The sequence below is a fragment of the Punica granatum genome, chromosome 1 (assembly GCF_007655135.1).
Source record: "Punica granatum isolate Tunisia-2019 chromosome 1, ASM765513v2, whole genome shotgun sequence".
Classification (NCBI taxonomy): domain Eukaryota; kingdom Viridiplantae; phylum Streptophyta; class Magnoliopsida; order Myrtales; family Lythraceae; genus Punica; species Punica granatum.
The window spans coordinates 15,630,207-15,643,684 of NC_045127.1; the positions used below are offsets into that span (position 1 = coordinate 15,630,207).

Sequence of the window (13,478 nt, forward strand, 5' to 3'; positions counted from 1 at the left end):
CATATAAAAGTTTATCCTCCCCCCCCCCCCCCCCCGAGTTAAATTCCTGGCTTCGCCCCTGACTATTACTATTATTAACCAAATAATGATTTGCGATCCTTGATCCCATTCTGCTCTCCTCTGGCGAGTTGGGTGGGTTTTTCATCAGCGTGGACCTACCCTACTCTCTTTTCTATTTTTATTTTTTTTCAAATTGATATTTTTTTATTAATTGAACTTTTTTTTCAACTTACACCACTTAATATTCAAAAATTTATGGGTTCCGACTAATTCATATTGAAATAAGATCAGAAAGAGATAAAACTCTTTTCATCTTGAATCTACCCATTCATAGACACCTAAACCAACTCGTTGGTAATATATATATATATATATATACTTATGTATGAAAAACGTGTTTCAATTGATCAACAATTTAATCAGCTTATTTTTATTTGTAATGTTATAAATATCCTAATTTATTTTTAGGGAAAATCCAACGTTACATCAATTTATTGACTGAAACTAATACTCAGAGAATGAGTTAAGTGTGACTAGAGAGATACTTTAATGAATTTTAAACACGTGAACGACTAGTTTGTCACTTAAAAACTACCGGGCCACTTAAAATCTAGTACATACTGAATTTCATTTTCTAATAGATATATCGAAAATTCAAATTAAGTTTAGCGTGACTCTTTTATTAGCAATTGCGACTCATAAGTTTTGTTCATAAACAAGTTTATGATTAGCTTCAATTATATTCTATATCGGTTATTAAATAAACTAACACGATAAATCAAAGGATTCGCGGAAAAGGAAATTTCAATCTGCGGCATCACTCAGGTTGGTTCCTAGTATAATATAAATGTTGGTGCCCTGGCCTGGAACAAAGCCACGAATGAGAAAATTAATTTATCAAATTTTCAGAATGCTAAGGTTTAGAAATCCTTTTTTTAAAAAATCATTTAGAAGAAATTTCATTTTCGTGATGAATGTCAATGCATGTTAAGGTTAAAGAAGTGGGCACTGGCAAACGCTACTTTGTATCATCTGGTCTGAAGTAGAAAAAGGGAAGAATAATTTATAGAGTTGATTCCTTTACTCCAGAATTTGTAGAACTGACCCTTGTCTTATACAAATTCCAACACCGAAAGATCAACTTGACATATGTTGTTCCTTCCCTACCACGATGCTTACAACCAGAATGTCCTCTGCTTTCATAAGTCTCGTCTCGAAGCGGTCCTCACAACTCAGAAGACCAAAACAAAGTGCAGAATGAAACCATAAGTAACAAACCATCTCCTAGCAACATCACTCCAAGCGACACTGAAGTAATAAAGCCACATATTAGCACCATTGTGATACCTGCTCGCTCTCCGCTCCAACACAATTACAGTCAGTAGGATAATAGACCGAGTACAAACCGTTCCCATAGAATCCCAATCTCCGGAGAACCCCACAAGCAGCAAATACCCAGGAAATGAACCGGCTCTCAGTCGTCCTCTCTCTCAGGGGGCAGACCACATGGCAATAGCATTTTCTGCACAAAATGAAATACAGCTTCTTAAGGAATATTCTTCATGCATATTTTTGTCTATGTACACTTCCAATATATAATAAATCAAACCAGCCACATTTTTCTCGTTCTTTTCCTTTCCTTTTAGTTTTTTTTTTTCCGGTCACAAAATCTATATCCATGTCAACACAATCACCACAGTATTTCACTTTATCAAGAGAACCAAAACATCATACAATTGCAGGATTCTTTTTCTCCATTTTCATTTATAATCAAAAGGGTAACTTTTAAACATAAGAAGCATATAAAAAGCCTGAAAGATATATAAACACAACAGAATAGCGAGATTTTGCCAAGATGAAAAAGAAAATCCTAGGATTGGCTCATTAAATCAAAAAGACAAAAACAAAAATCCATATAAATCAAAGAAGCAACACAAGTTCAAAATTCTAGTAAACAAGAGACTAGTGTCTAGGAAGAAAGCACTCCTGTGGGGAGGCCTCCTTAAAGTGTTTGAAAATTGAAAATTTAGTGGAAACATAAGACTAACAGTGGACCAGTCTGTGCCAGGAACCTAGAGGATCTCATGCTCTATGGTGCACTGACAGAAACATCTATCTTTTCCCCACAAATGCAGCTACATCCTCTTAGGACATGTGAAGCTTCACTCTATATGTATGATTTGCTCAACTAAACAAAAGGTCAATTGTGCAATGGACAGTGGAGGAGAATTCCACTACTTTTATGATGCATGATTTGATGGGAAAGAGGACATTGACCTTTGAATGAAATAGAAATTATCTTGTAGTTCCTAAGAAACACAGCATCATAACATTAGAAAAGCGGATTGCATGCATAGGAAGCTTGTTAGCTTCCACTAAAATTTACTCATATGTTATAACCTTTCTTCATTACTTATAACCTTTCTTCATTACTTTTCCTTTATAAGTTTTGATGCAAACAAAATGTTAACACTTGAAAAGACTATCCCTGATTATAATATCACAGCAAAGCAAAGGATTTCAGCATTATTCTACTTGCGTCAAGAGTCAAAGAGATAAAGTAATAAAATGTTCCAGAAGTGCTAATCTTTATAGTCATATTCAGCACTTAGCTGATCAGTAGGCACCTTCACAGTAACCCCATAAATCCACATTGCAACAACCAATACCCAAGATCACAAACTCACAAGTCATCAATGCAGATCTCTCTGTGTGTATAAAATGATATAAGAAAAGCAAGAACTTCGGAGGATAATCAATATCATATGCTAACCTGCATGAAATTGTACCGTTCTCTTCCAATTGATTCATTTTCAGCGATGGCAAAATAGGCCAGTATCGGATAGTGGCCAACATATGATGCATAGCTATCACGCTGGATGTTCACCGCCCACTCACTGCACAATTTAAAAGCTAATGGGTAAGCAAACTAAAAGCTAGTAACCAGGAAAAAAAAAATGATACTGAATGTACAAGAAGCTAATAACACTGACAATCTATTCAAGTCCGCATGCCCAGTTCCAACATATTTAGCCTGGAGATGCTCGAGCTGGGAATTGATATTAAACCTGTCACTGGCCTGCATGAATCAAAGAAATGCAAATTATGTACGCGAATCTACAGCTCCATGATAGATAAATCCAAAAACTACTTAGAGAGAAAAAAAAAAAAAAAAAAAAGGACAGGAAACTAGAATTATAGTAAGGGTCAAGAATACGAGAGTCGCATACATCAAGTAGCTGCACGAGAATACACCACTTAAAAGGAAAAACCTCATTGGTTTCAGGAAAGCAATCGATTATATGAATAAAAGCATCACACACAATTTATCTCCAACGGAAAACTCCAGCAAAGTTGGAAAAGAAGCTTTTTGTCGGTAAAAATTCATATCTATATCTTTCCCGAAACCATGCGCACCAAGGAGAATGGATTCTTCTTACAAATTTTTCCATGCTTCTATAAAAGAACAATTAATTAACATTGCCTTCATAGTTCTTCAAGCCCAACAGAACTGCAAAGTTAATCAAATTAAGTCCACAAACCAGGCCACCGAACCAATAAGCAAACTCTAATGACCACAGCAAGCAAAACACCCAAAATGGAAAGCCCTCTTATTGTCTTGACTTCAGCAAAATCCTGAACCTTGTTTCAATTACGAACTGCTAACATAATTTTGTGTAACACCAAATTTCCAAACCTAATCTGAGCCCATCCTTTATTAAACTTACAAATATCAATTGAGCTCGAGGCTACTGGTTCTGCAGAACCTGGGACGAATGGATGAAGAACATACCTGCATGCTTGCTTCCTGGGTTTAGTGGTTGAAAATGAACCGAAGCTACAACAGGATACTTGTTCGACTCCAATAGAATAAATCTGCATTCACATGGCCCCAAAAATATGAGCTGCAATTCTTTAATGCAATTTTTAGAGAAAAGTACCAAGCTTCCCCTCTGTTAAAATTCAGAACCAAAGCCAAGAACCGACGGATTCCGTTGACATGGCTGCTAAGTATTATAATCCTAAGCTTAATTATCGTCAGTAATTTCGAAAACCTACAGCAAATTTTCTATCTTTCCCTTAAATTGAAACAATTACGGCTAGGAGAGGGGGTCGTGCCGGCTCGCCGCCGCAACCACCTCAAGGCCGGGCCATGTCGCCCAAGATCCTCATAATTGCCTATCAATCTACTTCTAGAACAGTCAAAGCAATTCACAACGAGCAGTTGGCCCTGAAAACCTCAAGCCCAGGCGATGTCGGCACCATCGCGAGAGGCAACAATTAATTGCAAACCAATCAACCAACTCGCTAATTAGTAAAGCCAGAAAAATCTACAAATTCAGAAAACCCTAAGCCTCACCTCTTTCACTTCAGATGGAAAGGACGGAGCGGCTGCGAAAGCGGAAGAAGTATTCGCGATTGGTCAGAGCCAGAGGTCGCCGGGGAGTCGGGACAGAGAGGAAACAGCCAGCGGAAACGTGAAGGGAAGGGAAGCACTGAGAGGGTTGGGTCGGGTCGGGTCGATTATTATGAACTAGTAAAGAGAAGCGAGAGTGACGGAGAGAGAGAGTGCGAGAGGCGGCAACGGGAGTGGGCCTTAGAGATGTTCGATGAATTCAGGCTGGGCCATGAAAATATAGTTCATATGGGCTTTTTTTTAAGAGTAAACTAACAATTTGGTCTTGATATAGTCAAATTGCATCAATCGGATCCCTTGGATGAAATCTACATCAAGTTAGTCCCTACTAACGTCAAATTGGCCCCTTATAACATCAAATTGGTCCCTTATAACATCAAATTAGTCCTCGTAACATCAAATTGGTCCCTCGTAACTTTAACAGCGCCTGACGGAGGGACCAAAGTAAAAAAAGTAGGGATCCAATTAATGTTATGAAAGACCCAATTGATGTTGTGAAAGGACCAAATTGATGCTCGGGGACTAATTTGATGTAATATAGGACTAATTTGATATTACTCGGGACTAACTTGATGCAAATTTCATCGAAGGAACCCGATTGATGTAATTTGACTATTTCAAGAACCAAATTGCTAGTTTACTATTTTTTTTTAATGAAATCAATCCGTGTACATGCATCACGTAGAGGGGTGTGAGAGGAGAAACAATATAGGGATCTCATATGGTGAAAAGTGAGTTAGTAAATAATTATTTTTTACATTTTATAATTGTATGCTTCTATCTAATGGTAGCAATAAATTCATGCATATGTAGAAAATGGAATAATAATACCGGGAAGGAAAAGTGAGACAGGCTTTCCTTTTACATTTAAAAAGGGAAAATTGTACCATATATCCCAATGTTTACACGTTGCCTTAGTTCTATCCCAACGTTGATTTTTTTGAGGTATCCTAACGTTAATTGTTTGATTTCAAATCTATCACATCGTAAAAGTTTCATATATTTTTTAAGGAAATATTGACGTGGAGAGTGTGTGGGTCTCGATATAAGAAAAAAATTACACTATGCATCACAATCTTTTTGTTGTCTCTGAATTTATCTTGACATTTTGATCATTTCTGAATTTTATCACAACATTTTAATAGTTTCTTAGTCTTCTTTCAATCTATTACAGTTTTTTCAATATTATCCCAACAGGTTGGGATAAATTTGAGAAGTTAAGATTGGAATAAAATTGAGAAAAAAATAAAAAGTTGGAATAAAATTGAGAAAATATTAAAAGATTAGGATACATGGTGTTATTTTTTACTTGTATTGGGACTCATACACTTTTCACGTTAGCGGCGTTAGGCAATTAACACACCACGTTAGCATTTCCGTAAAAAATGGACGGAATGTTTACAGCGGGATAGATTTGATACCAAACTATTAACGTTAGGATACCTAAAAAAATTAATATTGGGATAAAACTAAGATAACATGTAAAGGTTGGGATACATAACGTTATTTTCCCTAAATAATATAGATGATATTCTACAAGTACTTTTTGTAATACATAAAAAAAAATTTCTTCAACTCTTAGCTCAATAATTTTTTTTCCCTTCACTTTTTTAGCTTAACTATCACATTTAAAGTTTATATACGTAATTTGTTAATCTTTCTAGTAAAACTACTATTATAGAATGCATCATGTCCTTTGATTTTCCCTTCCGTGTCACAATAGTGGAAAAAATTGTTGTACTTGAAACATGGTATGCTCAGATTATTAGAATGTATTATGCTCGACATATAAGGCTGTGTTATGCATGGGTAAGTTTCTAATCAATATTATAATAATAATCATAATAATAATAATAAACCCTCGAGCCAGCAGTATATTAATCACGTCACGACCTCATCAACATTAAAATCGCCTTCTCTCATATCATCATGTCTTCAGAATTCTAACCACTCTCATGCAGCCATATCAACATCTTATATTTTTAAAATTTTTAATGATATAATTTCAATATATAGTTTCCTATTAAAGTAGAGTATTCTGCTATTATTACACAAGATATGTGTTTTACAAGGTATCTTCAATCGTCTATTTAAGAAAGTTTGTGTGATAAATAATACTCATATGTATTGGTTGAATGTGCTATATATTGATAATATTTGCTTGATAAATACTCAAATGAAATTATGAATATATGAATATTTATAGTTGAGAGATATTTATGCAAGTATATATGTATATCTTCTACTTAATTATGTCATTTTTATTTATGAATATATGAACATATGTAGTTGTGAGATATTTATGTGAGGATTATTTTCTATTTAATTACTGGATAATTAATATGCACTAACAAAAAGAAAAAAAAACAGTTTAAAAGGTATCATCATATATACACAATAACAAAGTTAAATTTAAATAAAAATTAGTCTACTTAATTACCTAATTGAAAAAATATACGAAATTGAATGAGGTAAAAGATGAATTTAAATGAGTATAAAAAAGGCATTTAAATAAGCCGTAATCTTTTTCTTTTGGGTGAGGGGCCAAGGCCCTAATGCATTAAAATAATGACCATATCCTTTACACATGAATTTGTAACATTTTTGTCCATCAAAATTGCTCGCACGACCATTCATCTAGTATATATAGATAGATAGTGAACATTGTTAGAATTAATTTTGATTATAAGTCTTCATCGATTTGTATATAATCTGCCTCATAATTATTAAAAAAAACACATACACACATTTGTCAATGTAGACTTTCTAAATGAAAATTGAAATTTGATCATATTGACACTTTTTTTTTTTTGTGAACCATGGTATTCGGAAATTCAATTAAGCCCCGACTAATATAGTCGAGCCTGGTCTTTCTACTAAACAGTAAATCTCTTAAAGCATGAATTTTTCACATTCATAAAGACTCGAACTCGAGACATTAGTTAAACGGAACAAGTACCAAACAGATTGAACCAACCAACGTTGGTGATCATATCGAAACATAACAGTAATCTAAATACAATGGTTGATAAGATTTAGGAAATTTGTCAACCGTGAGAAATTTCTAAATAAAACTACTAAAAGTAAATATCGCACAATGTGCGGGCTTTATTGGCTATTAGGGACAATGACAAATATCTTGAAATGAACAATTATTGTTTCACATTTGCACAGGATGAAAGCCACTATACATAAACATTGATGGCCATTCCATCTTGCATCCAATAAACTGCTCGTATCCGCCATATTAGACTCCATGCAACCAAAATCGCTTTCTGCACTGTCAGTTACCATATAATTACATATAGAATAGCAGGATCACAATAGTGGTATAAAATGCATCTCGTCCTTCGATTTTCCCTTCTGTGTCATCAGAAGAGTCACTTGATGCTCCAAAGAAAGTTCATCGACCTATTGAACTGATCTGTGGAGGACAGAATCAAGGAAATAACTATATATATTGCATGAGTTATGGTCGCAACAAAAGAATATGTAGAGAAACAAAATTATATTCTAGTATAAACATTTCCATGCAATGTCACACTGGTAATTGTTCGTTCCCTTGGTGATATTTGTTCCTGGAATAGGCAAATCCCCATTCCATATCTAATCAAGTTTAGAACAAACCAACAGCATCTATGAATCATTCATATGATGAAGAGACTAGGCGATAATCGATCAGTCAAATCCTCAATTAGTACGCCCCAAATATATTCTCTTTTCTTAGTCAAGTAACTTAATAATGTAACTATCCCTCTCTTGTCTGACAATTTCAGGGAGAACTATGCCTATTAAGTCGAAAGCAACATCACAAATAATATCCCATTTCAAAGAGAATGAAAATAAAACAATACTAGATAGTAATCATCAAATTCCTTCGAAAATTCAATACTTGACTATGCATCTTCCCTCTAGGAATTCATCCTTCACTCGTAAAACACAATTATATATATATATATATATATATATATTATATAGATAGCAAACTAATCAAATGTTCTGTGCATTATCCAAACCTATGAAAGAACAAGCAGACTTGCAAACTAATCAACCAGTTTGCCTACTACCTTCCAAGAACTTCCCTCAATCTATCATTCGATATGACCTAAACACTTTGTTTAGATAGAGGATTTGGAGAAACTATATCTGCTTGCAACAATTATCACTCCAAATTCCTCCAAAAAAAGAACGCCTAAACATGCATAGAAACACTGATCTAACAGAACAAATATATGAGAAGCCAATACAAAACTACCTGTAGAGAGAGAGGAAATATTTGCATGGGGACGAACAAATATTTGCATAAGAACTATTTATTCCTGCACAGAACAAAGTTGCCATTGGGATTTAGGACTTGAAGCCCATCTCTTGATTATTCCTTGAATCTATCGTTCCTCATGACATAATGTTACACACCTGAAATACCACAAAAAAAAAGTAAGATCAAACAAATGTTACGACTAATAGTCCACCAAATGTATTAACTCAGCAATTGTATCGACAATTAATAGATTTGAAAGAGAACATACATCAGTTCAACTTATGCATGCTCACAGACATGTAAGCTTTGCTTCTGCAGAAATACATTGAGATATATTTATGCCAAAAACAAGAGAAAGCTTAGGAAGAGCTGTAGTTTAGAGAGGGTATCACAAAACAGACGCTCAACAAACTCAAGCTGGCATACTCGATTCTTGTACTGGGTCTTGTATGACATCGCAGATTTGAAATGAACAACACGTGCCGACAATGATGTATCAGACAAAAACACAAACTTTCCCATGAATGATTTTCCCCTGAAGTTGTACTGCAAGAACAATGACCGTGCATCAATTTCACCTTAAAAAATTGGGGGAAAATTTTTACGGTTAAAAGGGGGTGAATTTTTTAGTAAAAGAATGAAATAAACTAGTAAGGAACACACAATCCAGACAATAAATACTGTCTTCGGTGATAAAACTTATAGTAAGTACAAGTAAAAGTACAAACAATTAACTTCTAATTTGTTGTCAACTCTGCTCTCCTATAAAAAAATATATATATACGCATATGCATGTATGTATCTATCTATCACAGGGACAATTTCCAAATATGCTAAACAGACAAACCAAAAGAACCCATGCCTCTTTCACACCAACAAGAATGGCCTGCAAGAGAAACTTCAAACTGACACAGAACCGAAGATCTAATTGGGATTTGGGACCCGATCCAAATATTGATAGATCTGATTTACATAAATGGCTGCACAATAAGTTCAAACTCATAAAACGAACAGCTTCGAGATCATGAAATGTAACAGAGAGAGACGGTTAAGATGTCAGATCTGATCTATTTCGTGCAAGAATTACAACAATAAGATATCTCAAGACTCAAGACACAGCAAGAACAAATAAAAATCAGCAAGAGGTTCGATGAGAATATTGGCCTCCCTCCATGGTTCCTTTTCAATTGTCAAACCCTTGCACTGCTGGTAAAATCCGCTGGTTGGATGCTCAACTTGTGTTGAATTACAACGTCATGGCTAGATTAATAGTGGTATCTTTGAGTTCATAGATATATATATATATATATATATGTATATTATTACAATCAAAAGTTTGAAGATTGAATCTTCCAAACCCTAAATCATCTTTCAAAGTGAAGCAAATTGACAGGCCGACAATAGACATAGGCACAAAGAGAGAGAGGGAGAGAGTTAGAGAGAGATTGAGAGAGTGGCGGGGTGACAGACAGAGAGTGAGCACGCATAGCTTCAAGCATTACACTATTATACAAGAAAGCACCATGTGTGCTCACTCTCTTCTGTCACCTCCCTTACCCCTTCAGTCTTATGAGAAGAAGACGACCAAGACCAACCCTTCACATATCCGGAAGCTGGCTAACGGAAGAAGATTATTGAGATGGGCTCTTTGGACATTCCTAAACCCTAATTTGAGTATTGTTTGTCCTCAGAAGCCCTCCTCTGACTCAGAAACCCTAATTTTACTATTCCATTAGAATGGAACATGGGGGATTTGATTTTGATTTTGATTTTGATTTTGATTTATGATTGATGATTTGATGGGGTTGAAGGAGAAGAAGCCCTGTTGGGGGTTTATATAGAGGAAGGAAGGGAAGATGCATTACGGATAGAATAAATAGGGCTTCGATTTTGATTGGTTGCCCTAATTATTTATTGTCCCATTACAATATATCGAGAGAGAGAGAGAAAGGGGGTAGGGCACAGGGGATAAATGAATAAAAGAAGTCCAAAGGCTTTAATATCATTCTCTACCCTTCAAGAACAAATACAATCTTTGTCAGAGTCTCATTTATTCAGTTTACTTTTACCAATGCGTCTTGTAATTTTCAATTTCTAGCCGTCCAATCCTCATTCTTCCCCTTTTTGAACAAGACAAGATCACTCCCTGTATTCAAAACAAGAGGTTGAGAGGGTTCCCGTTCATACCTAGTTATTAATGTAAAGTAGAACCAAGATTAAAACATCAAGATGGTCACTGGCTGTTTGATTGATTAGCGGCCAAATGGGCAAAATAGTGATTTTATAAACTTGAAATCAAGAGAAGTGATTTGAGTCACGAATATGTTTAAGAGCTCAACAAGTCCAGATTTGATGCGTGGAACTTGTTTTTTTCGGTTACATAATGCGTGGAACTTACTATTCATCTTCCTAAATTGAACAGTGTGATCTAAAGATTAATATGCAAAATCCATATGATCGATATGATGGTACGACTACATGTCATCCATCAACATTTTCTACGCTGACAGCAATTAAAGAAATCATCTTTTCATATCGAAAGTCGACCACATATACTCTAATTGACCAAACACCACTCACATTGAAATAAGGAATCCATGGGCTCTGCAGTTCTAACGTCACCATGCAAATTTTTAGTGTGATGCCCCTTATCTTCTTTTCTGCTTGGGTTGTGATCTTCCTCTGGATGATGCACTAGTAATGAAAGTTAAAGTGAATATATTCCATGTAAAAATATTATTAAAAGTTCTCCTAAAATAAATTTTTGGGTTTGTGTCTCCTACATTGAGAAAATTTACACTGGAAGAGCTCTATCTTTTAGTGACCTGACACTGCTCGATCTTGGATAGTTGGGATTTATTGGACTTTCGGATATCAGATGGTGCACCCCGAAAATTTAAAAGAAAAACATTATTGAAATTAGTGCAATATGCATTATAAATATATAGATATAGGGAAAAATATATTTTTGTTCCTATAAGTTTGGCATTCAGTTAATTTTGGTCATATAAAATTTAAAAGTACCGAATCAGTCCTATACGTTTGCTCCGTAAGACAATTTCGGGTCTATAAGTTTTGAAAAAAAATATTTTTTGTCCCATAAGTTGGCTTTCAACTAAAATGTAGTCCTATAAGTTTTAAAAAGAAAGACATTTTTGGTCCTATAAGTCACGGAATAGACCAAAATTGTTTTACGAAGCAAATCTATAGGACTAATTAGACACTTTTAAAACTTAGATGATCAAAATTGACCGAAAGCTAAACTTATAGGACCAAAAATACCTTTTTCCTTGTAGATATATATCATGGTGGAACTGGAAAGTTAAGGGGCTAAACAAACTGCACACATATTGTTGATCAGTTTGTTAGGCAATTACCAAACAATATTAGACATATATCGATTGTATTTTCGAAAATTTGAGAAAAAAAATATTATTTTCCGGTCCTGGTTTTATGAATTATAGTATATTCTCTAGTAGTGTCGACATTTTATATTCAAGGTATGTGCTCTGTTGGTTCTTCATGCCTTTAACAACACAATGACATAATAGTTTTATATTCATTATTGACTAATTAGGGAAAACACGGTAATTAATCTAAATGTTGAGAATGTTAATCACACATGAAAAAAATGAATGAATATCCATGGATTTATACGAGATTTGGATACTATCACTTATTAGTTTGAGCTTTTAAGTGGAAATGAACCCAAACTCGTATAAGTCCAATGGAAATTCAATATGGTGTAAGAGTTCAGGTCATACGTATGCGCATTCACACCACGTCAAGCCCAATATGTTAGAATCCAACCAATAGTGCACCTCGTGTAAGTGCCCCATTGCGCGAGCACGAAAAATGGAAATGGGCCCAAACCCGTATTAAAACCTAATAGAAATTCTATAGTATACTTAATCTAATTCAATTAGAAGACATAAGCACCATGTGAAGATGCATTAATCCTAGACTAGCACATGATCATATGAAATTATCGAATTTTAGTTTGCAAATTAGCAAGAAAAGAAAGGATAAATGGCAGGCCCTCTCGTTCTGGAAAGTTAAAAAGCAAAGAGAGGAAAAGAAAGGGCATGGGACGAATTGGGTGCCCTTTATACTAAACAAGTTATAATTAATCAAAGAAAAGATTGAAGAGAATGGGAGATGACCAATCAGAGGACAACACAGTCTTATAAACTAGCCCACGCAAAGATCTAATACGGCGCTAAAGCTTCTTTAAAAAGTAAATATGCTTTCTAATAATAATTGTTTATATTACCACCAATTAGTTACTAATTATTAATTAAGAAAGACCCAATAATGCACGATGGGAAGCATCATTGACAAAATGTTCGGACCAATCACTACAACTGCGTGGATTATGGGGAGAACGTCATTATGTTTTGCCTTTTCCAAATTCCCCCCTTATTATTTTTCTCTTGGATAGAAATTCCCCCTTAGATTTTGAAGGCATAATATCGCTTTTTGTTGTATTTTAGGATTTGATGCTTTTGTAAAGTAGAAATTACTATGAGTTGGTTCAAACGATTCGTCGCTTGTTCCCTTTGAGAAAGGTCTCAAGTTTGAGTCTCACAAAAGAAGAAAATCCGGAATTGGGAGAGTTGTATTTTTTAAAAGGTCGACTGATTTGAAATGGATTAGTCGAGTATCATTGGACTTTTGGATACTAGAGTTCGTACTAAATATAAGGAAAAAAAAAGCAAAACAACAAAAGCACAATTTTTTTAAAATCATTTTTAGTTGTTAAAATAATATGTTAGATCAATTAATTAAATTACCAACCCT

At 34.6% G+C, this 13,478-nt stretch overlaps 1 protein-coding gene and 1 long non-coding RNA gene across 4 annotated transcripts; both read right to left on the reverse strand.

The window, feature by feature from the left end:
• Positions 1 to 1,038: 1,038 nt before the first annotated feature.
• LOC116193252 (uncharacterized protein At4g14342) lies at positions 1,039 to 4,518 on the reverse strand. 3 transcript variants are annotated; one of them, XR_004154225.1, is made up of 6 exons: positions 4,361 to 4,518; positions 3,794 to 3,876; positions 2,994 to 3,079; positions 2,774 to 2,897; positions 1,407 to 1,522; positions 1,039 to 1,308 (listed from the first exon to the last, which is right to left on the reverse strand). XR_004154225.1 is itself a non-coding variant. In XM_031522063.1 (5 exons), the coding sequence occupies exons 2-5, from the start codon at positions 3,797 to 3,799 to the stop codon at positions 1,475 to 1,477; spliced, it is 264 nt and encodes an 87-aa protein (XP_031377923.1). In that variant the 5' UTR covers positions 3,800 to 3,876; positions 4,361 to 4,518; the 3' UTR covers positions 1,039 to 1,474. The 3 variants fall into 3 exon arrangements, 2 of the variants coding, with proteins under 2 accessions (XP_031377923.1, XP_031377924.1); XM_031522063.1 differs by having other exon boundaries at positions 1,039 to 1,522; XM_031522064.1 differs by lacking the exons at positions 3,794 to 3,876; positions 4,361 to 4,518 and having other exon boundaries at positions 1,039 to 1,522; positions 2,994 to 3,085.
• A 3,010-nt stretch (positions 4,519 to 7,528) lies between these two features.
• On the reverse strand, positions 7,529 to 9,991 carry LOC116194018. Its single transcript, XR_004154337.1, has 3 exons — positions 8,947 to 9,991; positions 8,673 to 8,833; positions 7,529 to 7,841 (listed from the first exon to the last, which is right to left on the reverse strand). It is a non-coding gene; the product is annotated as an uncharacterized LOC116194018 (long non-coding RNA).
• Between the last annotated feature and the right edge of the window lie 3,487 nt (positions 9,992 to 13,478).